Source organism: Pezoporus wallicus, unplaced genomic scaffold (genome assembly GCF_028554395.1).
Source record: "Pezoporus wallicus isolate ANWC-B61680 ecotype Strahan unplaced genomic scaffold, APGP_CSIRO_Pwel_v1 contig_3952, whole genome shotgun sequence".
NCBI lineage: Eukaryota > Metazoa > Chordata > Aves > Psittaciformes > Psittacidae > Pezoporus > Pezoporus wallicus.
Window position 1 is genome coordinate 7,599,066 of NW_026635034.1, and position 27,993 is coordinate 7,627,058.

General features: G+C 39.9%; 1 protein-coding gene and 1 long non-coding RNA gene across 3 annotated transcripts in view; one reads left to right on the forward strand and one right to left on the reverse strand.

Moving 5' to 3' along the window:
- SLC12A1 (solute carrier family 12 member 1) overlaps positions 1-27,993 on the reverse strand; it is a 46,306-nt gene that overhangs the window by 4,662 nt on the left and 13,651 nt on the right. For both annotated transcript variants that reach the window (XM_057397135.1, XM_057397125.1), the window contains exons 8-24: positions 27,643-27,770; positions 25,424-25,508; positions 23,601-23,752; positions 21,878-21,985; positions 20,977-21,100; positions 19,931-20,032; positions 15,958-16,113; positions 14,271-14,370; positions 14,073-14,184; positions 12,458-12,598; positions 10,453-10,559; positions 9,512-9,594; positions 6,919-7,062; positions 4,848-4,979; positions 4,511-4,622; positions 2,029-2,115; positions 1-136 (exon numbers count right to left, since the gene is read on the reverse strand). In XM_057397135.1, coding sequence (XP_057253118.1) covers positions 1-136; positions 2,029-2,115; positions 4,511-4,622; positions 4,848-4,979; positions 6,919-7,062; positions 9,512-9,594; positions 10,453-10,559; positions 12,458-12,598; positions 14,073-14,184; positions 14,271-14,370; positions 15,958-16,113; positions 19,931-20,032; positions 20,977-21,100; positions 21,878-21,985; positions 23,601-23,752; positions 25,424-25,508; positions 27,643-27,770 — 2,009 coding nt within the window. The remainder of the gene's footprint in view (positions 137-2,028; positions 2,116-4,510; positions 4,623-4,847; positions 4,980-6,918; positions 7,063-9,511; positions 9,595-10,452; positions 10,560-12,457; positions 12,599-14,072; positions 14,185-14,270; positions 14,371-15,957; positions 16,114-19,930; positions 20,033-20,976; positions 21,101-21,877; positions 21,986-23,600; positions 23,753-25,423; positions 25,509-27,642; positions 27,771-27,993) is intronic.
- LOC130592657 (uncharacterized) lies at positions 33-27,980 on the forward strand. Its single transcript, XR_008970624.1, has 3 exons — positions 33-172; positions 6,072-6,179; positions 27,606-27,980. It is a non-coding gene; the product is annotated as an uncharacterized LOC130592657 (long non-coding RNA).

Consider the following 27,993-nt stretch of genomic DNA (forward strand, 5'->3'; position numbering starts at 1 on the left):
CTTCTCCTTGAATGCTTCCAGCTCTGCATCTGTAATTTTCCATGGAGTCTCTCGCTTTAATTTCTCAGCAGTTGTTATATCTTTGCAGCTTTCATGAAGGCGATATGGTTCAATCATCTCTTCAAAGAATTTCCAGCTGAAACAGGAATTACAAAGGAAGCCTTGCTGCAGGGTATGAACTCACTAACTTATTTCAGACATTGTGTATGGCAGGCCTCGCTGACAATAATTGTAGCAGAAAAATGTGCAAAATCTTTTAACTATTCTTTGCTACATTGTGCCCTAAGTTATATCTGTGCCACTTTAGTATGTTGGGGTTATTTGAGGGTAATTAAAAGGTTATTTGAGGATAATTAAACACCGCATTTGGCCTATTGTAGTTACAGAGATTTTTCTGCATTTTCCTCAAATTGTAGCAAAAATATTGAAATGAGTTCTACAGTAACTCCAAACTGCAGAACATTGGTACTAATGTCAACAATGAGTGTGGGTCTCCTCATAAATACTGAGCTTTTATTATTGTTTTAGCATTAGTTGACTGATATCACCTGTTTCTCCATTTCAGTAAAACTGTATCTCCTGTGGCAAGGGGCTGAAGGAGATGCTGTAGGTTTTTTGCTATATGGAGGATCAGGTTTGTGTTAATTTCTGCACTTCTCCAGAGATTTTTCTCTCTAAATTTCAATTTATTTCTTGAAGCTTTTGACCGTCATCATCCAGAGAAGCTTATCATCCTTCTGTACTTCCCTTCTTGCCCCTTTGTTTAAAGTTTATGTTGTCCCACAGAGACTTCAGGAAATTTCTTTTATATTATTGTAAATCTATTTCCATGTGCACTTTATGCTGACAGGTATCACTGTGAATTGAAACAGGAGGCTGGGCACAGGCTGGACTTTGCTGTATGGCCAGGAAGTCAAGAGATGGGTTAAAGGCGGTATAAATATAAGTACATGTAGTATTTAACGTTGCTGCTGCTAAGTTGCCAGAGACTTTGTCAACATCCTGAGTATATCTGTTTTGGTATCTAAAATAGTGATAATCCCCTTAATATGAGTGAAATAAATGGGATTCCAGCTGGGAGAGAGTTGCCCTGGTCTCGCAGGTGTCTGGCGCGGTATTTGCTTGTTCTGTTCAGATAGTGCTGATGCAGCAAATATGATGGTTTGTTAATGCCAGATACAGACTCTTTTTGATAGCTTTTATTTATGTAGAGTCACTGCATGGTACTAGAAAAAAGAGAAGTATTCTGCACAGTTCTTTATATATTTAAAAATATTAACTGGGAAATGGAGGGCACTAATAAGTGACTTTAGGTATCTAGCACCTACTTTTGTCTACATAAAGCAGAAGAAATGGGCGATTTCTATAATGACATGTTTTCTAAAACCAGGGCATAAAGATTTTATTTTTTTATTTAGCTAATATAGTTGGAGGTGGAGCTTCCTGAGCTCTGTTCTACCAACTTCCTAACCTCTGCCTGACAGCATTGATTCTGTAGGCAAGTTAATTTTGACAAGCATTGAACATTCATTATGTTTTGGTGATAGGGGAGTATTATAATAATGTCCTTATAGGAAAGGAGAAGCATGCTTATGTTTGGCCAGAAAAATATTAAGTTAGGAATTCATGGTAAAACCCAGAAGGCTGAGTTGGCAAAGATGGAGAGTTTGCAAGAGAACTGTGACTGACTGATACGGTGAAGAGAAGTCTGTTGCAACCTAAATAGATATGAAAAGCCATAATAAAATGCCTGTTATATTTTGTGGCTCATAAGTGTGGTGTTTAATTAGTCTGTATGAAAATTAAGTCTTATCAAATCGTAAAGAAAAAGGCTGCCTCTAGTTTTGACCTTTTAGGTTGTGGTTCTGTTTGTTTCTCCTGCTCAAGGTACTTTAGAAAATGATTGTAATAAATTGTCACTATTACTCTTTGTGGATTGTTTTAATTTTTTCAAATGCTCAACATAAAAGAAACAAGCTCCTGATAAAGGCCAGCTGCTAAGTAATGGGTTTGGGTAATGTTTCTTACCTCTCTTTGCTGGGCTTTATATTGATATCACAAATGATATTAATATCAGCAAATTTTATTCTGAATTTGCTTAGAAGTGAAGCCATCCTGAAAACAAAAGAGAGAACATTTTATCTCAAAAGAGAGAACCGTATTTGAGTGTTTTGCATCAAAGAGCACTCATAAATGAGTTAAGATATCAAATGCATTTGTCTCATTATCTGTAACTGTATGACAAATTATTTTAAATGCCTTAGTGTTTCAGTTTCTGATTACAGAGCTGGATTAATGTGATTGCTGTAGTATAACTCATTTAACTGGCAATCGATGAAAATCACAAAATATTGAAATAAATAGAGGGCACGGTGTTTACATTTTGGGAGAAAATGGTGCTTCAAGTTTTTGCAAAGCTTTGAATTATAAAGGAAAAGTACTCAAAATGTGGGAGGACAGAATTCTCCAACACTTGGAGAGGGCGTCTGTTCTCTTGTCAGAATTTTATGCATGGAATATATACATCACTGGTATGTGCTGGTGAAAATTGGGTCTGGAAGGTTGGTGTGCAGTACTTAACAAATCTTTTTCATTTATGAATTTGTATTGATTTATTCATATGTTGTCTTTACGTATTGTCATCAAACTAAATAATTTGCTTTTCTGCCCCAGTTGGTAGGAGGAATAGTTTATAACTTTGTATGTGTTTGTGCTGAGGGTAGAGAGGTTTAGTTATGTCAGTTTTGCCTTTGGTTGAAGCACAGTAGGGAACTTGTATTCCCCCCTCTCCTTTCTTTTGGGAGGAGGCTTTTCTTGTGGGTTGGTTTGTTTGTTTGCTTTTGTATGTAAGCTTTGGAATTTGAAAAGGTCAGAAAGTTCCTAGGAGCAAACCATGATAAGCTTATATGACCTGAGAATTTACTTGTTGTTTTTTTCTGCTATACTGCTTATAGTATATACTGCTTATACTGTTTTTTTCTATATACTGCTTATAGAAATTTTGATGTCCCTCTGGGCAGTCCTTGTTTTGAACATAAAAAAAGAACAGTCTCAACTTCTATGGAAGGGTTTTAATTTGGGGAATTCCATGTTAGCAAGAGTCCAGATAAATTTAATTTCTGAATTGGAAATATGATGGATGAAATTGTAGTTGGATGTCATTGTGTCAAATGTACCTGCGGAATGGAATAGTCACCTGGCCTCCAGATTTGTCTCTTTGAAGGCTTCTGTGTGTGGTGGGTAGCATATGCTGTTGAGGAAAGCTAGTATTTAGGTAGAAATGCATACACTTCAGTGTTTTTGGAGACAAACAAGGTTTTTGTCAATTGTACTGACTGCTGTTCACTCTGGCTTTTGTAGGACAAGCAGTGTATACAAGTGCCAGAACTGGCCCTGTGAAGATCTGTCATGTTTTGACAAATCCCATTGGATGCCAAAACCTCCTAATGTCTCTCAAACTCTGGTGACTTGAGATCCTAGATCTATGCACTGGTTCAGTCCTGAACAGTCGAGTGTGGGCAGGGAGCTGAGAATGCTTCCCTGCAGGTGCTTGAGCAGCTGCAAGGCTTTTTTTACCCAGTGATAAGAATAGCCTGTACAAACACTTGTGGATCTCTTCTACAGAAATATGTTAACTTTAGGGTAATCCTTGCAACTGGCAGAACAACACTGGAGTAAAGTTTGCTTTAGGTGAAAGCAAAAGCTTAAGGGAGCATCCCTGTGGTAGCTGTCTTTGAGACACTGTGTCATAGTTGTAGTGATCCTGGCTAAATTCTGACTCCTGTCCTTGCACCCATTGCTCTTGTTTTCCACTGGAATTTTTGTTGGATATGTTGGTTTTTAACTCACTACATGGTGCTGCTGCAGTCACTGACTTCCATCCCAAACTGGCCTGCTTCCACCTGTGGTGAAGTGTCTGTATCTCTAGTGTGCAAAGTGCTTTGGAAGGAAAGGTCATCATACAGTGATGATGAAAGTGAGTTTATATTAGTACCTTTCATTTGCTTGGATATGAATGATGATGATGAAATCTAGGCTTTCTTTAAAAAGCTAAGTCAAATCAACTTGGTCTTAAAGTTCATTAACTTGCTCTTTAACTTCTTTACATTTTACCATGGTTAATCACATTTATGTGAGCTATCTGTCTATGGTATTTGCATATGAGAAACTTCATGTGCAATTTCACTTATTATTAACTGGACAATCTCATGTAAATCCCATAAAACTAATTATATTCTCATTACAGAGTGCAGACCACTGCTCTAGAGAAGGGAATATGAGCTATTAATGGGAAAAATTGCTGGATGTGAGTTTCCTTTGGTAATTACCATTTACATTGAGCCTTGAGGGCTGTGCCGTAAGCTCAGCACCTTTCTATCAAGTACATAATTTTTCTTCATGCTGTGCACAGCACAACAAACCAGTTGTGCTGAGAAATTCCCAGCTTCCTGCTGTATATGCATTATATTCATCATCAATTCAAACTCTCTAAATGATAAAATATATTTACACTAGTTTTTCTTCTTCAATCCTATTGACTTTTCCTCCAGTGAAGATCCTTAGTTTGCAATTTCTCCACTTCTTCCTGATAGTTAGAATGTAAGGAATTAGGATTGTTAGACCTGGAAGAACACAGGAAATTGCAGGAAAATCATATTAGTGCATTGTGTGGTAAAAATTCCATCCTTCACTTTGGCAGTGCTGGACATAGGTTATTCATAAAACATTTAAGGCAGACAGAAAATTGACTGTGTAATCTTAAAACAGTTTTGTGCAAGTTGCCAAGTCTGTTTTTGTATTTGGTAACAAAAATCTCTCTCCCTGCAGTTCTTACTCCAGTTCCTTACCTCCATCATCGAACAGCCACCAGATGTCAATTGAACCTTTTCCTTGCTTCTTCTTAAATTGAGTGCTGGCTTCTAGCAGCTTCTGATTGAATTCACCCACATGCATTGACTGCATTGTGTTAATGGTGCTGTCTGTAAGGAGAAAGAAAATACATGGAAGGGTTTCTGACAAGTGAGGCAACAAGTAGCTTTAGGGAGCCAAGTGGAGACAAAGCTTTAGGAAAATGAACTATTTCTGGGAATTTCTGTACTTTAAATCTGAAAAAAAAAGTACAGTGCAAATGCTGTGGACTTCTAATACACCAACACACACAGAAACTAAAGCCTGTGTAACATGTTCTCGCTAGACTGTAACATCTTGAGGAGGGTTACCTGATTATTTGTTTCGTGGATCTTTTTAGTTAACCCAAGGTTCACAGGGGCATTAGAAAACAATTGGGAAATATCTGAGAGATTTTAGAAGGAAACGGCATCGTTTTGTGTCACTTACAAGCTCAGCTGTCTTGTGAAATACAGAGCTCCCTGAAATGCACAATAACAGTGGAGAAAGAGCTAATGTACGGCAAGAGCACAGGTGAAGCTAAGGCTGAAAGGCAGAAAACAGAAATATATATGGCAACTTCTCTGTGCTTGAGAGGATTGTTGTTAATTGAAAATAAACTTTGATTCTTGCTGTTTGCTTGGCGGGCTTTAAAAGGTACAGTCTTGCCTATGTGCTAATAATATCTTCTCTCATTCCATCTTTTGACGACTGTGGCTTTATTACTGCTTCTCTTTCGATGGTTTCAAAGAGGCTGTGTTAGAGCAGTATTTTAAATGGAGCAGACAGGCTTCCTTAGAGGTTTTACTCTGATCTGCTAGGTTCTGAAAATACTTTGTTTGGGTTTCCTGTATTTTTAGAGTGTGGATAGGATAGTTCTAAAGCAGATATTGGTTTTCCTCTACAGTTCTAGCATCTGGGCTAGAAGATGCAACAACTCTGGGTAAGATGAATGTATAGGTAAAATGGAGAGGCAGAGATATTTATTAACATCATCTATCTCATATATAGAGCCGAAGTGTGTAATTTGTGTTTCCTTTATGCCTTTCTGAACTAAATTGAAAAGAGTAGTTGAAACAGGGGTGTACATTCTTGTGATATTGTTATAAAAATATATTCTACTGAAGCCTGCAAAATGAACTGGAGTCTGCCAAGTAAAGAATAATGACATTTTATGTTTTCAGTCTGTAGATCTTCTTGATACCCATGGGAGCTGCGTGCACAGCCAGATGTTATAGTCTCTGCAGGTGAAAATTCTGAGAACACTTGCCTGCATGCAGGCATGGCTTCAGGTGGGTCATTATCATTGCAGCCCAGCAGTTGTGAAATGAGACCTTTAATTCTGGCTGTATTTCTGTATAATTTCACTATATCTGAAATGTAATTTTGATTTCATCGCCTATACATTTATGTGTTAATTAGTTATTTCACAGCATGTTGTATATGTGCTTTCAGTACTTTTGCCACTTTCATTTGTGCATTTTTAGGAAATTGTGCTTAGGATATAGAGCAGTAGTGCTATTTTTACCTGGTTTTCAGCTGGGTACTGGGTTTGTGTGTGTGTATGTTGAGGAAAGTGAGATTCCTTGTTCCCTGAACATTGTGCATATATTCCTGTTTCCTTTAAGAAGAAGGAAAAAAGGCTTCTATTTAAAAACTGAAAACTTGCTATTAAAAAAAACCAACAAAACAAACCCCAACCTGTTCTATATTCCTCAGACTTTAATAACCATGTGCTATTTTTGACAAATGGAGTTTAACATAAGCCTGAGCTGAGAAGCTCATCTATCAAATGAGGGAGAAAATACAGTTGTCTTGTATGAGGTACCATGTCCCACCAGCAGAGGGCTCTCACTCTGCTCTGCATTACATTGTTGTGGCCACCAAGTCAGCTTTGCACAGAGTAGGTCCTGTTCCAGGGGCTTATATGTTGCTCAGGAGTTTTTGCCTTGGAGTCAAAGTCCCGTTTGCATATTAGTGACAATCTGATGCACTGAAGGGTCAGGAAGAAGTTGTCAGTTTGGAACTTACCCTTTTTTGTTTCATGTTTTGAGATATTGAGTGTCCTGGCTTTCCTGAAGAGTCCACAGATGCCACTTTTTCCTTCTTCAAAATCGTTTTCTTTAATGGTAGCTTCCAGTGCCAGTCTCTCCTGCTCCAGCTTCTCTAACTCCTCTGTGTATTGGGAAAAGTAAGGGAACTGGTAACAAATAATTTTCTGTTTTAAATTAAATCACTTACTGAAATGATGGTGGTGATGTAATTGTTGTGGTACTTTGTACATAACATAAAGCTGCTGGGAGGAAAAACTAATTTAAAATTATTTTTCCTTGCAAAGCAATAGGAAGGAGAAAGCTGAATTCCTCTCTGGAAGCCCTAACTTAGGGTGCCCCCATCTATAGCAGTGTTGTGTACTGAAGTGCTATTCAGCTGTTCTCAGATTTCCTCTTCCAAATCAAGTTCAATATTACTCTATTTTATCGTTACTGCAGATGCTATTTATTGAGTCATGTTTGTGGATTTGGTTGGTTGGTTTCTTTCCCCAAGAATTTGAAAACTCAAGAGGAAAGCTGTTTTTCTAAAGTGAGAAAGCTGAGGTATTGACTTCTATTGAACTTTGAGACTCGGAAATGTGTAAGGATCCTGAAGATGCAATCTTTTTCTATTTTCTATGTTGAAATGTTTCTAATGTTTTAGGGTTGGGTTTTTTGGTTTTGTTTTTTTTTTTTGCATTTGCTGCAAAGACGTAAGATTTAGATAACCAATTCTGTAAATTCAGTAACATAAAAGAACAGTTTAGTCTTAGCAATATTAGACTTCTGTCGAGCAAAAGGTATCACGTGTTACCGTGGAATATATGCATGTGAGACATTAATTAATATGATCCAGGCATTTGCCTGCAGAAAGGTTTTTTTTTCTCGTAAGGAAAGCTTCTATTTGAGTAATACATGAACTAAGAGTGAGATTAGTTCATTTGAGACATTGTGTTTTAAAGAAACTAAACCCTTCCTAAACTAGGCACTGTTAGCTCTGTTGGCAATCTAATTTCTTTTACTTTAGCATCCATGACAGCCGTGTGCTTCTGATTATTAGACATGATGATGGTTACTCAAAACTTTGTTTCTCTATTAAACTGAATAATTTAACAAGTATAATAGAATACTGTCCCGCCCCCTATAATCCTAATTCTTTCTTATTCATTTTGTCTTAATGCTTGGAGAACATTTGTTTATTTGCAAAGTTGGTATTCTGATGTCTGTGTCCTCTGAGAAGTCAGTTTCTCAAATCAAGCAAAGAGACAGGCAGATCTCTTTCAGGTATCAGTGAGGAGGAGAAAAAAACCCCATGGTTTGGATTTTTTTCCGTAAATCCCTGTAGTTTTGCCCCATAGCTCTGCGCGCACAGCAAGCTGCCAGTCTGCTGGGTGAGTGTTCATTTACCCTTGCTTCTTAAAGGAGTTTCTGGCGCCTTTTAATTCTAAGAGGTGATTTGCTTTTGAGAGTTGCCTCATCCTGGAAGCTGTCCTCTTTAATGGAGAGTTAATTTTGCTTATAATTAGCAAAGGCACTTAACGTCCTTTCTGCATGTTCTCCCCAGGAGGTATGAGCGTGGTCTGTGTCTCTGGGAAACGGGGTAAGCTGGAGGCAGGTTTACAGCAGGCGGCAGCAAAGAGTCGCCAGTCTTTTTACGCTCGCCTGTGTTCCTGGTCTGCAGATTTTATCTAATTCATTTATAATACAAAGCATTTATCTGCTGTGGAGGACAAGGGTTGCTAGGAATAATGTGCAGGTTTAGGCGGTATCTGTCTGCTCAAGTGGCCAAACTTTTGAGAAGTGGGAAAATTACTGTACTGAAAACCTGGAGAATTGTTCTGATGGTTTTTTTCTATGGAGTCATGCTCCCTCCAGGGTACCTGAGGAGCAAGTTACCAGTAACAATAACTCTGTGTCCTGAAAAAGAAAATCGAAGGCCACCATTGTATGTCACTCTTGGAAGCCCTTCATTTAGGTGCAGCTTCCTGCATGCTTTGTCCACACAGATGGCATGTCTCCCTGACTGGCTGTGGTGTGGTGGGAGGTTTTCCCTTTCCCCCTCGGATATGCACCACTTACCTAAGGAAGGATGAACAAAAAGGTGAAAAATAGAGCTGATTTTTTTTCTGTGGATTCCAAATTTTTGCATGGGTCGGAATTTTCTGGGTCTCAGCATTCCACAGATGGTACCAAAAGTGCAGCTTCCTGGTTCCCACTGTTCTCAGAGATCTTGGGTAGGCAGAGGGAGGAGGATGTGCACAGAGCAGGAAGGAAACATGCCAGAGTGACTGGTTGCTGTGGCACAGCATGATTTTACTACGTTAGTCTCTGCCTGTGCTGGAAGTGCTTTGGGAATTGAGTTCTCTGTTGTGCAGAGCCCCTTATTGTGTGAGGCTTGGCCACCTTCTATCACTGCCAGTGATTCAGCAAGGATTTCGGGCAGGATTGAAACTGCAGAAGCAGCAACTGTGGAAGTTACGGATGTAGGAACTACTCTAGAAACCAGGCAGTAACTCTCAGTTTTGGTCAGATTCCTTCTTATGCTAAGTATGTAATCTGCATAGATATTCAGCTGCTGAGTCACCACATACCTTGAACCTGGAGGACCTGGGATATATCAAATCCTTGGCTAATTCTGACAATAATCATTCCAAGCTCGAAATCAAAGGCATCACTGAAAAGGAAGAAAAAGAAGAGTAAATATTCTTTAGCATTATGCATGTTGGCAAGGAAAGCTACTTTGAGCAGATCAGTCCCAGGGAGGTGTTATTGCCATGTATTAGGCTGCTGTAGGTAAAACTGCAGAAGGAACTGCCTAAGCTTAAGTACTATCAACTTTCTTCCTTTACTTAAAATAAGGGTATCACTGGGCATGGGAACAGGTAGGCTATTGCTGAAATGGGTCTTTCTGACAATGCTTTTTAGGATCTAGGTTGCCATTGGATAACTTTTTTTTTCCTTTCTCAGAGGACATAACAAAGCTGGGCTGGGTTTAGTTATTCTTTCAGTCAGTGGAGCTTTACAGCTGAACTTTGAGGAAGAATCCATGAGAAGCCTGTTTATAAATGACTGTTTCCTAGCTAAATCCCAACCCACAGAGCCTGCTGAGCCGTAGGCACACGTGAGATTTGAAGCAAGGCTCTTCCTCTGTCTCCTAGGCTTAAAAGAAGAATTCCATGATGTTCTCTTATTCCCTAAGAGAATGTATGTACATTATGGGTTGTTCTTCTCTGAGCTCCTGCTGACTAAAAATGAGAAAATGCAGTTCTGCAAAAGCACTGCTGACAGCAGTGCAGCTTCTTTATGTAGCATTGTCAAACCACATCATCTCTGACAGGGCCAGGTGTTTGCTAAGCAGGTCTCAGTAGGTGTGTGAAGCCAAGAAGCCTTTTTTAATGGGCAGAAACCTCTGTTACAGAGCTAACATATGAACCCAGATTTGTAGGCATTTGTTTACATTGTTTCTATACGTCAAATTCTGTATGTGAATGCTATATTAATCTAGTCTAAGAGGAGTAAAAAAGGGACTTACTGTATAACACCCACATAGTTTTCAACTTGTGTAGCAGTGGCAGTTCTCCAGTCCTTCTTAAATCCAATCACCAAGGTATTTGGTTTCATTCTACCCAACCCTGAGGCCTAGCAATATTAAAACACTGCTTGAGAAGGTATACACACATGCATTTACTGTAAATGAAAAGTAATGGCAAAAGATAACTGAAGCAATGTTCTGGAGACACTTACAATGAGATTGCATTTCATGAATGTCCTTCATGCTCATACCCATGCAGAAAGCAGAAAGATTAGCTCTAAATCATTCCAACTATAAATGATTTTAGATGACAGAAATGTAGTTTTGCTAAATTAGCATTCATTTGCATTTCTTCTGACATGCTCTCATTAAAATGGTTCAGTAACTTGGAATCAAGAGAGAGTTCAAGCACTGTTTGTATGCTTATTCTAACGTAATAGCATAAAGCTCTTATCACATTTGGAATACTCAATAGATGAACGGGGTCTGAAATCCCTTAAAACTTCAGATATGCAGAGAAGACATATCTTTTTAAACATATAATGTTGGGGTTTTTTTGCCTTGGACTTAGGAAGTGTTGCTGTTCTGTTTGCTGTATTCTTTCCAAAAGATTATTCAAAATTAGCTGAGCATGCTTTACAGGTAAAGTTTATAATCAGGAAAAACAAATAGTTTGTCAAGACATTAGACTGCCTCCAAAACTGGGCCTGGATGCTAAAACCTGAACAAGTAAGGGTTGTCAGATCTAGATTCAGCTAACCTAATTTTTACAAAAATCTAAATACTCAACATATTGGGAACCTTCAGGAGGAGACCCACAAATACACCAGCTTGTCAAGTTGGTACACTTGCCAATCTTTACTACTAGCAAAAAAGAAAATAGGTAAAAACTGTTGGAACCTTGGTGGGTTTTGTTTTTTTTTTTTTGAGTAGCGCTGATACATCTGCACTATTTACATTGAAATGAATAATTGGTTGGCAGAGCAGTGCAGGTGTCCTTAAGTTACAATAGTTATGATGTGGCTTTCCTCTGTTTGCTGGAAGGGAATTATCTGTGGTCCAGTAGTTCACTTCAGCAATAGTGTTAAAGTAGTAATGGAAGGGAAGAGATCATCAGACTGTAACAGTTCTCAAAAACATCAGAAGGATCTCTTACTGAGAGAATGTATAAACCCAAGATGAAATGTCCTTGTGATGCTTTGATAGAACAAAGGGATCTTTATTAATGATATTGCATCTTGCTCAATTGTACTGTTCATTCAGCAAATGTACAAAGAACCCTGGTAGGCTACCAGTGGGTGACTGTTGCCCAGAGTATTTTAGTCAATTCCCTACTGTCTCAGTTCACACTGATGTCTTTTCAGCAGTGTATTTGGTGCAAAGGATGGGAATTTTCTCTACATTTTGCCTCAGTACCTGTATATTTAAATATTCATATATGTGAGAGAGGGAGATGGGAAATATGAAAACAGCGCCTCTGGGCCTTCATTAAGGCCATTTTAAATGGACTGTTGGAAATGATCTGCTGTGTTCTTAGAGTAATAGAAAAATATTGCAGTCTTTTATTTAGATGGCCTTTTCTCTGTTTGCAGAAAATGTATATTACATATTTTCAGTCTTCAATTAATGCAAAAATATTCTCAGACATTTAATATGCTGCATAATACCAAACAATTGACTTGATTTGAAGTGTATCAAGTGTTGGCTGCAAAGACATACAAATGTTGCCCTGTAGCTGCCTCTCTTTTTTTTTTTTTATATATAATAATGTTTTGTTCATTTAGGAGAGAGTCGGTCTGCTTTGTCTCATACTTCCATAGCCTAGAACGAGACATCTTTATGAAATAACCTGTAATACAATATACGGATACCCCAGAATGCCCTTTCTGTTTATAACATTATTCACATACACACAGGGCTTCTTAACAAGTAAACAGTAGTGCTTTACATGAAGGGATGCTTTGATGTAACACTCATCTGTGTGTTCTGTAAACAAAAAGCTTACTTGAAGTAGACTTTTGACTCCATCTCTGAAGCTGTCAGCTGCCACTGCTGTATAAAAGGCTTTTCTTTTGTTCTTTGTGAGCCAAGCCTGCTTTTTTGCCATGCCACTGTTCATCTCCTTAACACACAGCTTGCGTGGTCCCTGCATGATACAATAAAATACGATTAAGAAGGCTTTGTATTGTACATCACACAATGATTTTGAAGGAGTTACCTAGTCTGCTATGGGAGCAAATGAAGAGAGTCAGAAAAATACATTTCCAAAAAGGGTCCGCAGAGATTCAGCCCTTTGAAAAGAATTGTGCAGCTACCATAATTCACATTCTGTTCAAGAGGGCTGAGGCTGCTAATGCTACTTAAATATAGTGATTTTGACACAAAGAAGGACTACTATGGATTGTAACATCTTAGAAAAATATCTAAGGTACATTGAAGCATCCTGGTGTGAATAAGGTCCTTCCCTGACTGGACTATGTAAACAAGTCTCAGCAGATCTAAATATATATTGTTATTCTCCTTTCTGCTAATAGTCAGAGGAAAGGATTGTTGCCATACAATTAAACATGCAAGTGCCTTTGTCACCAGGTTCTTCCAGTGGTCATCTGATAATTTAATGAGACAAAAAAACAATGCCTTCAGCTCTGGGGCCTCCAGGGTAAGGATGTGGACCTGTTGGAGTGAGTCCAGAGAAGGGCTGTGAATATGATCAGGGGGCTGGAGCACCTCTCTTGTGAACACAGGCTGAGAGAGCTGGGGTTGTTCAGTCTGGAGAAGAAAAGGCTCCAGGGAGACTTATTGTGGCCTTTGAATACCTTAAGCATGGCTACAAGAAATCTGGAGAGGAACTTTTTACAAGGGCATGTAGGGATAGGACAAGGGGCGATGGCTTTAAACTAAAAGAGGGAGATTTAGATTAGTTTATGAAGAAATCCTCTACTGTGAGGATAGTGAGACACTGGCACAGGGTGCCCAGAGAAGCTGTGGCTGCCCCATGCCTGGCAGTGTTCAAGGCCAGGTTGGATGTGGCTTGGAGCAACCTGGTCCAGAGGAAGGTGTCCCTGTCTGTGGCAGGGGGTTGGAATTGAAGGAGCTTTGAAGTCCCTTCCAACCCAAACCATTTTATGATCCTATACTTTCCAAACCCAATGCTGCAAATCAGTGACAAAGTTGAAAATAAAGAGTTTGGGTAACTGGACTCTTGTGCTATAATCCTTTAAGTTGTTTTTGTGTTTTGGGGTTTTCTGTTTTTTGTTTTATTTTTTTGATAGTTGTTTTTGTTGGCTTGGGTTTTTAAAGCCTTGCTGTGTCCATTTAAAAAACCCAAACCAATCTTTCCTTATAATGCTTTATTTTTTTTCAAACCGGTTTCAGTTCATCTACTGTGAACTCTGAAATACATCTCAATGAGGCATTTCCCAGCAGGCTCTGTATCAGCCAATAGCTTTCTTGTCAAGACTTATGACAAAATTAATTCTTGATGCAAATCTCTTTCCTGGTCCACGCTGCCACCCATCAGCACCAGTGAGAACATTGTGTGCTGAGTGAGAGTGGAGTGTGTAATGGAGATCTGCAGCACCCACTGGTGCTGGATTTTCAGTTTTATGAGTTGAGCTTACCGTGTACACTTCACAGCAGATGCACAGCCCATTGTTCTTTGTGAAAGTATGTGTGATGTCTAGCAGAGCAGGCCTGATCATAGGAGCTCCTGTTAGTGCTATGCACTGGGGTCTGTTAGGAGGAAAAAAGAGGTTGTATTTACTTGGGTGATGTACTCATTCAGAATAAGCCATTCTACTGTTCACTGGAAATCTTACCTGAAGTTTTTCACATGATCTTCCACCGTAGTTAATGCCAGAGCGCTGTCTAAGGCATTAACGTAGTAAAGAGCCTGTGTAGAAGAGCCCCAGTTTACATCTGCGTATAGTAAAGATAAAGAATACATATTAAACCATGGGCTTTTTCCCTGTACAAAGATCAGCAATCATGTTATGTGTGAGCCAAAGCAGGGTATGTTCTCTCATGCTTCATAGATACAGAACTATCATTTTGTGCTTCATAATAGAATAGGCTTTGCTCGTGTGATGCAAAAACAAATATGCAAATAAATAATTTCATGCTTTATGTAAAAATTGGAGGGAATGTTCTTCCTCTGTTTAGAAACTGTTTTCTTCTCTGTTCCATTAACTTTGCATCATTCTCCCATGTATAAAATCACGTATTTGCTGTGGGATTTCAGGAAGGTCAGATTAGACCAGTAGGATGAACACTGCTAGGTCAAATTAGCTCTGTTCTATTAAGGTCTAAAATTGTTATTGAAAACCCATTTTGACATATACATATTTTCTCATTATTGTGCAGTTGTTTGGTGGATGGAGACAGATAAGAAACAGCTTTCCATGTTTTGAGATCTATGTGAGTGCAGCTCAAGTCCCATTATGCTAAGATACAAAGCTAATACTTAGTGCAAGTGGAGGTTTGTGTATAGGTCATCTTATCTAAGTGCTGAGCAAAAGTCACAGTCTTAGAGAGCAGGAGATAGATAGCTTTCGTACAGTGTCTTTAGTGAATTTAACCAAGTTTTAAGCTGCTACTTTGCAGCAAGGACGCTGGTAATATAGTAGGAAAGGGTAGATATCCTCAAATGCTTTTGACAACTGTCTTGTCACAGGTGCATTCTTATACAGCTGGTGATATTTACAGCAAGAGAACCATAGACCATCCCATTGGGTATGGGAGCACAGATAGTGCAGCAATATACACAGAAAAGAATAACACAAGCTCAGACCAGGTGTTGCTGTCCCAAGCTAGGTGCAATGAAAGCATATCTTTTGCTGAAAACTTGCTTCTTTTATTTGTATTATAATTTTTTCTACTGTAGAAGTAATTCAGATGGTTAGCACTGAAATCTGGACCTGGGTTAGTTTTGTCCTAGATACGAATAACCACTCTGTCTAATCTTGTACTAGTGTTGTATTGGCATACAGATTTCTGAGGACAGCTCCTGTGATCTGCTGAGTTACTAAGCAGTTTTTTCCTATAGTAAAGTGTGCCCATCGTTCTTGATTTACTGAGGAATCGTAAGGAGGTGCTGGAGGATGATCAGTTCAGCTTGCATTTTTGTTGTAGAATGGGCAGCAGGTTTGCATTTTGAGTGAGGGCCCCAGATAAGTCAGCTAAGAACACAGCAAAATTCAGATGTGTGGATGGAAAAATATTACAAGTGATACTCAAGTAAGAGCCCAAATGTAGTGAAGACATGGTAGGAATAAACCTGTATGCTGCAATGTTTACACAACCCCCTGAACCATACTCAAAGTGTCTGTTAAACAGGCAAAATTAACCATACTATCATCTTAATCTGTATTATATACAGTGGGATATAATGGGATATAAAGTATTAGAGAAAAAGTAATGTCTTATTCTGTAAGCAGAATTAATTCCTGTAAAATTCAGTCTGGCTGTATAACACATACACAAAACAATAGTGATCTGTGCCCTTACCTGGTTTCTTATATGTTACATAAATATATAGAAAGAGCTCAATGGCATAAGTGATGAGAGCTGCCCACCAGTTGATGACAAACATGACACCACAGCACAACAGGGCTCCAAAGAGTGACACCCACATGTTACAATATCTGAATGCAGGTCTCCAGCCTGTTTAAAGAGAATTGAGGAAATTGGAAGAGCATAAAATACATAGATCAAATGGTGATCCATTGATTCTTTTGCATATACAAACTCACATGCAATTTGTTTCTGGCTCTGTCAGAAGGGGTGGGAGTGATATGTACAAATTCTTGGGCACTGAATAAACAGATACTTTCAGGTGTTTGCTGATGTAGATTTCTATACATATGAAGTACTGGGTCTTACAAGCTTTTTACTACAGACCTTTTCCAACTGCATTGTCCAGCCTGGCTTTGAGTAGCCATTCTGGTTTTATGTATTTTTTTGCCAAATTAAAGCTCACTGGTTCAGAACTGAAAATAGATTTTCCTGTAACTCCAGGTAATTGGCTACTGTATGCATATACATAAAACTTCTTAATGGGAGTTAACGCTGAGAGGAGAGTTTTATCCCAATACTGTAAGTGCACCTGCCTTAAACTTGGAAATTGCCTGGCCTCACTGCAGAAAAATAAAATCATTTGCAGTTGACTTTAAAAAGACATTATTCCTGCTGCTCTTCAGCTGCAGTACTGAATCCATCCCCTGCTAGCAATTGAAATGGTGAGGCGAGCAGTGAGCCTCCATGGGTTGCGGGTCTCTGCCAGGTGTTCTGCAGAGCAGACACTTTGGAGAAGGGAAAAAAACACAGGAGAGGCAAGAAGAGGCTAAGCAACCTTATCTTGGATCATCTTTATAATGAGGGAATGGGAGGGTCCTGCTGTGAAGAAATTTGCTGTCCTGCAGCCTTGCAATTATGATAATCTATCACTGTGAATTGGCAGAAAATAACTGGGGGAAATGAGAAAAGAAAAATGGCTGTGGTTTTGTCTGAAATGTTAAGTAGTGGCAGAGTAGGGTCGGATGGTATGATACAGGGGTATGATATAATAGGCATCACAGAAACACGGTGGGATGGCTCCTGTGACTGGAGTGTTGGAATGGAAGGTTACAGGCTCTTTAGAAAAGACAGGCCTGGCAGGTGGGGAGGGGAGTTGCCCTTTACGTTAGGGATAGGCTGGAGAGTATGGAAATCTGTCTGGGGACAGGTGAGAGGTCCGCGGAGAGTATGTGGGTCAGGGTTAAAGGGAATATAGCTATGGGAGACATTACTGTGGGCATCTATTACAGACCGCCTGATCAAGGAGAACCTGCGGATGAAGCACTCCATAGACAGATAGGAAAAGCCTCACGCTTGCAGGCTCTTGTTCTTATGGGGGACTTCAACCACCCTGACATCTGTTGGAAGGACGGTACGGCCTGGCACAAGCAATCCAGGAGGTTCCTCGATTGTGTAGAAGACAACTTCCTTCTGCAAGTAATAGAGGAGCTGACAAGGAGAGGTGCCATGCTTGACCTCGTGCTCACCAACAGGGAAGGGCTCGTTGGAAATGTGACGCTCCCGGGCAGCCTTGGATGCAGCAATCACAAGATGGTCAAATTTGAGATCCTCAGGACAGTGAGAAGAGCGTGCAGCAAGCTCACTGCCCTGGACTTCAAAAGAGCAGACTTTGGCCTCTTCAAGAACCTGCTTAGGAAGGTTCCATGGGATACAGCCCTAGAGGGCAGGGGGGCCCAAGACTCTTGGTTGATACTCAAGGATCACCTGCTACAAGCTCAGGAGTGTTGCATCCCAACCAGAAGGAAGTGCAGCAGGAGGGCCAGGAGACCTGCTTGGATGGATAAGGAGCTGCTGAGGAAAATTCAAATGAAAAAAGAGGCTTATAATAAGTGGAAGCAAGGACAGGTGGCATGGGAAGAGTACAGGGGTGTTGTCCGGGAAGCCAGGGACCAGGTTAGGAAAGCAAAGGCCCAGTTAGAATTAAACTTAGCTAGAGGTATTAAAGATAACAGGAAGGGATTCTACAGGTATGTAGCAAATAAAAAACAGACTAGGGAGAATGTAGGCCCCTCAGGGATCGGTGTTGGGACCGGTCTTGTTCAACATCTGCGTTGCTGACATGGACAGTGGGATTGAGTGCACCCTCAGCAAGTTTGCCAATGACACCAAGCTGTGTGGTTCGGTTGATACCCTGGAGGGAAGGAATGCCATCCAGAGGGACCTTGACACGCTTGTGGGGTGGGCTGATGCCAACCTCATGAAGTTTAACCATGCCAAGTGCAAGGTCCTACACCTGGGTCGGAGCAATCCCAGGCACAGCCGGGCAGAGAAGAGATTCAGAGCAGCCCTGTGGAGGAGTTGGGGATGTTGGTGGATGAGAAAATGAACATGAGCCGGCAGTGTGCGCTTGCAGCCCAGAAAGCCAACTGTATCCTGGGCTGCATCAAAAGAAGCATGACCAGCAGGTCGAAGGAGGTGATCCTGCCCCTCTACTCTGCTCTTGTGAGACCTCACTTGGAGCATTGTGTGCAGTTCTGGTGTCCTCAACATAAAAAGGGCATGGAACTATTGGAACAAGCCCAGAGGAGGGCCACGAGTATGATCAGGGGCTGGAGAGCCTCCTGTATGAAGACAGGCTGGGGAAGTTGGGGCTGTTCAGCCTGGAGAAGAGAAGGCTGTGTGGAGACCTCATGGCAGCCTTCCAGTATCTGAAGGGGGCCTATAGGGATGCTGGGGAGGGACTCTTCATTGGAGACTGTAGTGATAGGACAAGGGGTAACGGGTTAAAACTTAAACAGGGGAAGTTTAGGTTGGATATAAGGAGGAAATTCTTTCCTGTTAGGGTGGTGAGGCACTGGAATGGGTTGTCCAGGGAGGTTGTGAATGCTCCATCCCTGGCAGTGTTCAAGACCAGGTTGGATGAGGCCTTGGGTGATATGATTTAGCGTAAGGTGTCCCTGCCCATGTCAGGGGGGTTGAAACTACATGATCTTAAGGTCCTTTCCAACCCTAATTATTCTATGATTCTATGAAGTCTATGGAGGTAATTTTTACTCGGCTCCAAGGCTGTCTGGAGCAGATCTGCATTTGTTCAGCTGTGCAGGTAATTAGCAGAAGTGCTCAGCTTTTCTGCCCTGTGAACAAATGGCACCGTGCAGATCTATAGGAAGGAAGCTGATGGAGGTGTTAATGTCACTGCTGCAGTTTCTTCACACTGGAAATCAAAAATGTATTCCTCGCTCCTTGAATTGAATAATTGATTCACAATGGCAGGAAATTGTCTTCCCTGTGTGCTAAAACCAGTGTTGCTCAGATGATTGACTTTAGTCCTTAAGGTGTCACCCCTTCATGAAGATAGAATCATACATAATGAGAATTATTCTGCTGTGGTGATGCACAAGCCTGAAAGCCGGTATGTTTTCCTTTGCTGCACAAATGTGCTAACCTTGAACAGGACCTTATTGCACCTCACCTTACAATTCTGCTACTAGCAACTGTGGATCTCTGCTGATGCTTTTTGGTGGACCTGGTCTTGTTCTACATGTTCCTTTTCAGACAGTCTCCCTTCTAATGCAATTACTGTTCTTATGAAAGGCATAACAGGTCCCCACTATACCTTGCTTGCTTTATGTGGCTAGAGTTGGCATAGGTTTTTATCCACCCACGTTGTGTGATAGTAAGGAGGTAAAAACACCCTGAGGAGGAACTTTGCTGCTGCAGTGGGATCCACCAAAGTCTTTTTCATCCTGTACAACTGTAAGGAATGTAAGGACTAGAGCTATTATTTTTATCTTTTGAACATAAATAAAATCTCATCGTATTCCGTGAGAGCAGTAAAACCTCAGATCACATAGCTTTGGTATTTTACAGGGACTGCAGCTTTCTCTGACATACAGTCAAAGCCTTGCAGAGATCAGGCTGTGAAGCCAACATCTAAATCACTGGTGAATGCAGACTCACTCACCTGGAGATTTTGCGTATGAGGCGTGAAAGCAGGAGAAATTAATCAAAGCATATGAAGCCAGGAAGAAATTGGAGATGATGGGAGCAATGGTATTCAGTTCAGCTGCAAGACAGACAGACACAAGTCAGACATAGGCACTGGTTCCCTAGACTGGATAGTTTTTTCCTGATGATGTATTAAATCTGTCAGATTTTTGGGAACTGTCAGAATCTGTCTTCCAGAAATAGCTTGGGTATTTTCCTGTGGTACTAATTTAAGGCCACCTTGATATATTTTCATTCATATTGAGTAGTGTCTGCTGATGCTAATAATATGATGTACTATGCAAAGTTGTACCTGATACTCTGGTTCTACAGACTGGCTCTTAACGGTGTAGAGTTGGTGTAAATTTCAGAATTAATTCATTTTTAATTGGGAGGACAGCTGCATTTTACAAAAGACACAGAACTAAAACTTACTCTTTTGCCTTTTAAATGGGAATCTGAATTTTCTATACTAAACTTCCCATTTGCTTAGTGTCACACCGTTTGCGTTTCAAATCTTGGAAAAACTAATCTTAAAAATCCCCTAAATATGATAGCAGGGATTTTCTACCACCACTGCTGGCAAACTGGGATTTGCTTTGGGGCTGACTGTGTGAAAGGCTTGGCAGAGTAGGCTTCCTAATTAGCTCAGAATTACCGTAGAGCTTTGTGCAGCACAGACTGAAAAACTATTTTCAAAGTTGGTGACTTTGCCTTATGTGGTACAGTCCTAAGCACTGCCCTCTTCCAGCGAGTGAACAGGAATTGCACCTATTCCGCGCCTTTGAAAATGAGGCTGTGGTGGCATTACTAGAGATGTTACTAGAGTCCCTGCTGTTTTGGGTTTTTTTTGTCCTATTTAAGAATAATGGAATTGCTACCAAGGCTCTGAGTGCACTTGGGCTTATGTCAGAGCTTACCTGACTGGAAATTTTTCCAACCATAGCTAATAATTGCTTTAAATTACCAGTTCATACCATTTCAGAACATGAGATCATAGTGGTTGCGTAACAATATACAGACCAATCAAAATGAATGCCATAGCGATCACGAAAGTGAGAACATATCCTCTGATGGGCTCATTGTTTTTTCCATATCCTTTGGCAAAGAAGTGGAGCCCTGTGTAGACGTTGTCCTTGCAAAGAGCCTGGTAGACAAACCAGAACTTAATTCTGTTAGGCAGTGCTTTCTTGCATCAGAAGTTGTTTGCTGTCAGTGAGTGACAGTTTGCTAAGCTTTTGCTAAACAAAAATTAAGACTATCTTAGTGCTTCAAGTACATCTAATGCTATGGCATGTAAACATTCAAATAGGGTGATATCCTGCTATATTATTATATAGTGGGAAAACAGTATCACAGCCATTCCATATTTATTCAGTGCTTTAAAGAAAAGATCAACTGAATAGCTAAATAGAATCTAAATTGGGGGAAACTGAACCACAAATCAGTGGTTTGGTGTAAGTTGTCCATGTTATCTTTCTGTCCCATGCCCTCTGTTCCCATCCTGTCCACACTGCTGCTTCCCACACAGCTTCTGGACAGCCTGTTTGAGCATATCTGCCAGCACCTGAATTTTATGGGCCTGAGGGCTCCTGCATATTGCTGGCACTCCTGTGCTTACAGGATGGTTTTCTGTAAGAAGATAGAAGTGGTCCTGAAAGTATCCTTGAAACTATCTATAACAAGCACACATATATCCTGTAGCAAAGCTGAGCTCTGACCAAAGGAACATCACCACCCTATGAGGGTGATAAAACTTGCCTATTTCTGTAGAAGAACATTCTACATACTGTTTTCCCTGCCTCTTCCTCCCAAGTCTGCAAGTGTTGTTTAAACATATATCACATTTGGCACATAGACTTCAACTAAATTGTATGTATTTGAAGTAAAACAGAGTAAAATTAAATGGATAATTTAATTTTACCTGGAAAACTTTGGGTGCACTGACAAGAGATGCTAGAGCTGATGAGAGAGTAGCAGAAAAGATGCCAGCTGTGATGAGAGGACCAAAACCAGACACCATGCTCATCACCTTTAAGCAAAAAAAAAGAGAGGAAGATAATAGTCAGGCTTGCATTTGGATACACCTTTTGATCACAGACCCATTTAAGTACTCAGTTTCTACATGTCTCTGCTTTTCACAGTTCTAAATTCAATACGCTACAAATCAGCTGTGAAGTAGGGAAATACTATTATTCCTGTTTTAGTAAAAAGGAATGGAGGCATAGCCAAATTTTTGTACAAGTGTACAGCTGTCTGCTGGGGCAGATGAGTACTCTCTGAGATTTTCTCACCTCCTTTACTAACTGATTGCTGTAAATAACAGCCTCTACTTGATGGGTAAACAGTCAGCTTGTAGCAAGAAGTGTAAATGGAAATGGCAGGAAATAGCACCAAAGTATAAAAATGTGGTTGGAGGTCCTTGCTTTGGTTTGGTGTTTTTTTTTTCTGGATTATTTAATATGGCTAAAAAAGAGAAAGTGCCTGAATGTATTGGCTTAGCAGTAGCGCTGGGTACAGTAATGAGGCTTTTCTCAGGCCTCCCAGAGGGGCTGCACTGGCCTCTGCAACTACTGAATCAAAAGAGTTGTTGAGAAACACCAGACAAGAAAACTAAAAGATGAAGTGGACAGCTGTGATTGCCAGATGCTTTTTGGTGCATAGGAAGTACTCCAGGAAAGAAACCAGTTAATCCTGCAGATCTGTCAGATGAAGAAATACTTGTTTTCTGGCTTTAGCCTGGCAAAGATAAATGCACAAAGTTAAACTGTTTGGCCGTAGGGAGGTCACCTATTTTAAGGATCACTGCGGGCCTAGGCAGCTGAACTGAGGTGGGAGTGGGCACGACAAATGATAAAGAGAGGAAGAAAAAGCAGTGTATGACAGGGGCAGCATATCGCTTTTAAGGTGGTTACCCAGCCCTGTCATTTAGCAGAGCCAGCTGGGAAAAAAGCAAGTGGCTTTAAACACTGCAAATGACTACTTGAAAAGCAAGTGCAGGTGGGTGGTGAGCTCCGCTTGCAGGCCCTGAAGCACAGGGGCTGAACAGACATCTGGGGTTGTCAGGCTGCAGAAGAACTGCTTTACTTTGATGCTTTGCCTAAGCTTTATTTTGAAGAATAAAAATGGCAGGTAGTCTCTCTCTGGCCTAGGAGAAAGACCCCTTTACTTCTCACTTGATTTTTCACTCAACTATTTTTGGATACTTTTTTTTTTTTTTGAAGAAGTCAGAACTCTGTTTTTTGTGCTGTGGCACAAACCTTTAACAGTGACCGCAGCACCCCTGAGGTAAATCACATCCATGTGTAAAGAGCAGTGAGATGAGTTGCTCATCTAACAGGAGCTCTGAGGTCTCTGTTAAGTCTAGATTTTGAGTTTGAAGATGTTACAATATACACTGCAGGGTGGTACTTGTTGAAAGAGAAGGTAAAGATCTTACCACAGTGCTGGTAAGGCTAGTGATGGGCAGTATGAAGGTAATGTGGAATGCAGGGGACTTTCCCCTTTGATTATTCCTATAGATTTTTACTTGTTTTAGACAGAAGTGGATGTGCTGTTGCACTTAGTTGTCAGAAAACAATGGTTTTGCATGTTTGTATTTATAATCATAAGCAAACATGAATATATATGTATTATCTCCTTAAAACCTGAAAATTATTCATCAGCCCATAATCACATGGCTGACTTGCACATCTGGAAAAATCATAGCCTAGGCCACAGGCAGATGATCCATTGCAGCTCATTCCAAGTACAACTGTATCATTGATGTTCCCAGTTGCATCTCGTACAACGCAGGAGGCTGTGGAAACAATGATATATTATTATTTTCCTTCCTTGTGACATCAGGTGAATGTTCTTGACACATTTTGACTTTTAGTCTGCACACATTTGGTACAACTGCTGCCATAGTCTCATCCCAAAGACCAACATTTTGTGTTGGGTAGAGATTACTTCCTCTAGTGTGGCTTAATTTCTCAAGTTATCTGTAAGCAAATATTTACATTCTGTTACTTTCAAAAAAACCAGCCAGTTGACTAATGAGAACTAGCAGATATCTGAGACTAGAGAACCAGACAGAGATCAATAATAAATTAACTGACTCAGAAGTATACTGTCTGTGACCACTTTTACAAGTGCCAGTATTCAGAGGAAACAGGTCAGTGATGGCCTTAGGTATAGACATACACTTCTTTGTTTAACAAGGACACACAGTTGCTTTAGAGACTCAGATCCTCAGCTGTTCAAGTTGTCGTAGCCCTACTGATATCAGAATGGTTAAAAAAACTTTAAACAGGAGGAATTACCTATATTCTTTTGGGTTTTATTAATGTTTGTCTTTTTCCCCAAAAGAATCATACGGAGTTAACTTAGAGCATTAATCTTAACATCTTTAGTGGCCAAAACATAAATTTATGTGGTATCTTCAAGTGTGACAAAAATGTTGCTATTGAGTCCCAAAGTAATCATTACCTGTTTAGCAAACCAATATGCAAACAGAAACAAAAAACATCAAACTATTGCACTGAAAAAATGGACAGTTCTGAAGCTGAAATACAGCTATTGCCTGTGAGAACAGGACAATGCATTAACACACATTTGTAACAGAAAATGAAGAATGAGTACTTTAACTTTAATTGTAGGCAAAATTTAGATCCAAATAATGCAATAACCTGAGCTGCAGCTTGACTCAAGTACAAGAACCACAAAAGTCAGGAAGACTTGAGATTCATCTCCCAGAAAAGGGAGGCCTCACAGGCCTTTCATGCAGCATTGAGGTATTTGCTCATAAGGAAGAGTGTCATTTACAACACTGTTTCTTACTGAACTACTAAAATAGGAAAAAAAACTTTTTCTTGAACAGAGATTTATTGTACCCCTGTAATGAGAATTTAATTGCATGTTCCTCCAACACAGTTCATGGCTTCAGTACAGGTCTCCATTTTACTTTTGTATCCGTTCTGTTACATCACATTCTAACATTGTAAAGTACTTAATAATATAGTGCCTCTTCTTTAAGACAGGCAGTTGATTTCTGTCTGACATATAACGTACGAACTATGTGTTGCCCTGTTACTCCTGAGTGCTCATTCAGACAAGTGAGAGCAAAGTAGAAGCCATGTGAATTTTCAGTGTGAATGCGAAGCAAAAGATCAGCAGATTGATCAGAGGTTCCTTTAATCTTTACTATGTTCATGGATACTATATATTAGTGGCCTTTGTCACTGAATCTTTTGCACTGAATGCAAAAGTAACAGTACAAGTTATACGAAAGTCCAGCTGCCAAACAGGAACTTCTGTTTCTGCTGCTTGCCCCCTAGTGTTTTTACATACAGTAAAATCAAAACTACTATCTCTCTAAATAATAAATCCACAAGATGAAAAAGCAGAGAGGTTATTCATTAATTTGCTTACCAGGCTTTCAAACTTTAAGTGTATAAATTAAGACATGAAGCAGAGATTCTGTACTTACCCACACATATTGCAACGCCAATGTAAGCAACTGTTGTAATAACAATGGCCAGCATTGTTCCTTTGGGTATCGCAATTTGAGGATCCTGAAAACAAAGTAGTGATCCAGAAAACATTGTGAGTCTGTATGCTGCAGTCTGATTGCATTTGCATGCGAGGGAGTCCTGCTGTGCTATGAGTTGAAGATACCTTTATATGATTTTTAAATTAATAGGGATTTATTGAGCTGAAAAATAGTTGCAAAGTCACTTACTTCAGCTGCATGAGACCTTTTACTCTCAGATCATGGTGACATTAATTTACACAGTTCTGATGTGCATGTGGAGTCTAATGTGGAGTCTCATGCTGCAGTCTTAAACACTGCAACATTAAATCTTAACTTCTTGCAGCTTAACAACTTTTAAATTTTATCAATAATTAAACACTAATTTAATATGCTGTTAGCACTTTAGGGCCTGCTCCAAAACCCGCTGAAGTCACTAGGAAGACTAGCTGTGTCTGTAAGCAGGCTTTGGACCAGGCCACTGCCTGAATGTGTAGTGGCTACAGAAGCATGTACATAGCTGTTCACAACAAATTCTAGAGAAAGTTTGATTGGTAAATGTTACACTTTCTAAATACTTCTTAGCTTGTCTTTTAGATTTCTGGAGAGGCTGGTTAATTTAATTAGATCTGTCTCCTGCATCTAAACATGCTCAGTGGGGAATCTGCAGCCTGGAGGACTTGGTAATAGAAATCCACTTACTGCCAGGCTGAAACAAATGCAGACAGCCAACAGGAGAACTGCTTCCCTTGGTCTGCTCAGCCTCTTTCAAATAGCTTATGAAGGAAGTGCTGCTGGTTTGGGAGCTTGCTATGTGTAGAGAGCACTGTATATAGCAAAAGAATTATTTTTGTTTGATAAAAGGGTGGCAATTGTGTGAGGCTGATTCAGTCTCACTGGGCAGAAGTACAATGTTTTGGGGTTTTTTAATAAAAAATTGAATCTCATAGCTGCTCTCTCTGCTCTGTTTCAAAAGCAGTCCTCTGAAAACAAAGGAGATAAGACATGCAACTCAGTGTGAGGAAGAGAAACGGAACTGGCTGTCAGGGTTGGTAGGATCTAGTGAACTTGATTACTGTGCCACTACGGAAATAACAGACCTTTGGTTGAATCCCCAAGTTCTACAAGACAATGCGTCTGTATGATAAAACCAGATAACTTCATTTGACATGCTGGGATTATCTAGGTGTAAGCTACAACTTTTTGGTGACTTTATTTTAGTTTGTGTGTGTTTTTGCATGTTTGGCTTTTGTTGTTGATTTTTTTTAGTATTAGATTGCAAGACTTGAGTTATGGATACCCTGGTGCCTTTCTGAATTTCTTGTAATAGTACGAAGTATTGCCTCACATTTATTGGAGATATTTTACCCAATGTCTTACTGAACTTTGACTTACTTCAGCTTTGCGTTTAGCTTTAAACACTCTTTGCATTAAATACACTGTGGAAAGTCATGAAAACTAGAGGGCACTCAAAGGTAAAACTAAATTGCTGTCTCTAATTTAGCAGTATGTTTAGATATTGGGAATATCATCTTACCACTGCTTTAAAGCAAGAGGAGAGTGGGCACCTGGCAGAATGGCCACAGCAAGAGAACTGGGCACCTTTGGACCTCTTTTCCCTTCCTCTTTGACTCCTTTCTTTTGTCACATCTGCAAACCAGCAGCGTTTCCTTTGAGCAGCGGTAGTGACATGGGATTGGGACATACTTGCTTTCATTACATGCTCTGTTTGTTCTGCCCTTGCTATGACCCTGAATAGAAAAAGCCAGTCTCTGCTGATTCTTGTGAGTACAAATGTGGGCTTTACAGGTATGCTTTTTTGGATGATGCTATAGGATATTTTGCAAGAGTGCCAAGAGATACACATGTAATTTCTCTTATTTAGTGTGCTGCTAATGGACCATTAATAATATATTATTACAGGTTATTGAAACATGTTTTTAAATGATACAGAAACCCAAATCTAAATGCAGTAATTTCTGTAAATAGCCATAAGGCATTAGGAGAGAAAATGTGAACTGATTTTTTTAAATAATAAACCAGGCACATTTAAAGGGAGAGTTTTGCTTCCCAGAATAAGACATGATTTAAAACTGAATACAGTGTTGATTCATAATTTGTTTTCTTGTTCTTTATTCAGCCTACAGCTAGTATTATGAAGATAATGAAATACATACTTTCAGATCTCCTGAGATATTTGCTCCTGCAAGAATGCCAGTGGCAGCTGGGAAAAAGATGGCAAACACCGAGAAAAACCCTTCTCCGCTTCTGAAACCTGGTCCAAAGTTTTCTGCAAATATCGATGCTGCAAATATAGGTGAAAATGAAACATATCACCATGATTTGGTTTTAAAGCTCCTCAACTTTAGGTGAATAAGCTAGTCTTTCATGTCTGGACGACTGGGTTTGAAACTGTCTCTTATAATAAGCCAAGTGAATTTGATTTCCTTAGTCTGGTCCCCAGTAGGATGTGCTTGTCTGCATCTCAGAGCTACGGATCTGTACTAAAGTGACAGGAGTGTCACTGC